At 46.1% G+C, this 1,909-nt stretch overlaps 1 protein-coding gene across 1 annotated transcript in view; it reads left to right on the top strand.

The window, feature by feature from the left end:
- The first annotated feature begins 598 nt into the window (after positions 1-598).
- LOC119411535 (cGMP-dependent 3',5'-cyclic phosphodiesterase) overlaps positions 599-1,909 on the top strand; it is a 23,990-nt gene continuing 22,679 nt past the window's right edge. Inside the window, exon 1 of the mRNA XM_037678487.1 lies at positions 599-604. Coding sequence (XP_037534415.1) covers positions 599-604 — 6 coding nt within the window. The remainder of the gene's footprint in view (positions 605-1,909) is intronic.

The raw sequence follows: 1,909 nt of genomic DNA, 5'->3' as shown, positions 1-1,909 counted from the left end.
GCCACCATGCTGCCTACACCATTAATTCATTTCATTCATTCCATATTAACAAATGCAGACTGTCTCTCTGTCTTTTCACACTCTGTGCATATGCTGGTAAAGATTCTCAGTCATCCAGGACATGGTATATCCAAAAAACATTAAAGGCTAAAACAACTGGACTTCTAGCTGAAAATGTTTCACTTCTCATCCGAGGGGCTTTCTCAATTCAAAGTAACAAGGAGTGTGGGGTTCAAGTTATACAGTAAGCTGAGGTGTTCTGTAAGCTTGCAGACTGACACATGCAGATTGCCCTCTCACTCCTTACAAAAGAGGATCGTTAGGGTCTTTGCTAGTCTGACTCACAGATGGCTGCACTCTGGTCACATGAATAAAGGTCTTGATTGGTGTTAAATTGACTGGCTATCAGACCTAAAGTTGCATTATAGATTTTTGAAAGCTGAATTCTGAAACCTCCTCCTCTGTTGGTTAAGTTGGTTTCTCTCTTTTTACATAAATAGCTTCCTTCACACCCCCCCCCCCCCCTCTCAAACCATCTGTCTTCTTGGTCCAAAATGTGCACATTTTGTTCCTTAAAAGAGAGTCCCTTATATTCGAGATGGAGGTAAATCGCTGAGTCTTGTCCTCAAGAGCTGGCTCTTTGTTGAGCCGTGCGTCTATGAAGAGGCTGTTTGGTTTCTCCAATATAGAGATGTGGACAGTCCTCGATGCACTGGACAGCATGCACCACACCACTCTGTTTGTGTTTGTGTGTTTTGTTCATAGGGTGGAGCAGCCTCTGTCTGAGAGTCCTGTTGGGTTTGAAATGTACACAACAGCCCAGTGCAGGACTCTTCCTTCACCGTTACATGTGGCCACCAGAGTTGTGGCAGTGCCTGGGTTTTCAGCGGCATCATTCTACAGCCTCATTGTGCACAAATGACTGACAGACTTTTGGCCAATTTGTTCTTTTGCAAATGCAATGCAGAATAGCTAACTGAAACAAAGTGTACACTTCTGTTCATTGTTCAGTTCATATATTTGTTTTGTTTTTCTCTGTCACTTACACATGGACACAAACACATAAGTGACCAGATGAGGGAAGAGGAGGGGAAGTAAATTGACTGTGATGGTTTGTTGTAATGTACAGTAAAAATGGAGCTGCAGTATTTCCTTCCTTTGCTCACATATGGTTGTGCACCTAACCATCCAGGCTGTCATATTGTAAAGTTTGCAGATGATACAGCAGGGGTTGGATGCATCACAAATGATGAGTCCAACTACATGCAGGAGGTGGAACATCTGGAGAGCTGGTGCAGAGAGAATAACCTTCACATCAATGTGAAGAAGCCAAAGGAGATGGTCATGGACTTCAGACAGAACAAACACACCTACCCCCACCTCCCTTGAATATAGGAGGATCTGTGGTGAAAGTGGTCTCCAGCTGCAAGTACTTGGGTGTACACATGAACGACAACCTCAGCTGGAGTAACAACACCACCAGCCTGATCAAGAAAGATCATCAGAGACTCTACTTCCTCAGGCGGCAGAGACGAGCTGGTCTGAGAAGCTCAGTCCTCACCTCCTTCTACAGGTGTGCAGTGGAGAGCATCCTGTGCTCCAACATCAACATGTGGCATGGAGGCTGCACAGCTGCAGAAAGAAAAGCTTTGCAGAGAGTGGTGAAGGCTGCACAGAAGTTTGTTGGAGTCAGTCTCTCCACCATCACAGACATCTACAGCTCCAGATGCAGGAAGAGAGCCACCTGCATCATGAAGGACCCCACTCACCCAGCACACACACTTTTTGCCCCACTCCCCTCAGGAAGGAGGTTGAGGAGCATTAAGTGCAGAACCACTAGACCATGTGTGTCAAACTCAAGGCCCGGGGGCCAAATGTGGCCCTCGTTGACATCTTATCTGGCCCCCCC

Source organism: Nematolebias whitei, chromosome 6, assembly GCF_014905685.2.
Source record: "Nematolebias whitei isolate Nwh7 chromosome 6, NemWhi1, whole genome shotgun sequence".
Taxonomy (NCBI): Eukaryota; Metazoa; Chordata; class Actinopteri; order Cyprinodontiformes; family Rivulidae; genus Nematolebias; species Nematolebias whitei.
The sequence above is the reverse complement of the archived record's forward strand: the minus strand, read 5'-3'. Positions and strand labels throughout refer to the sequence as shown.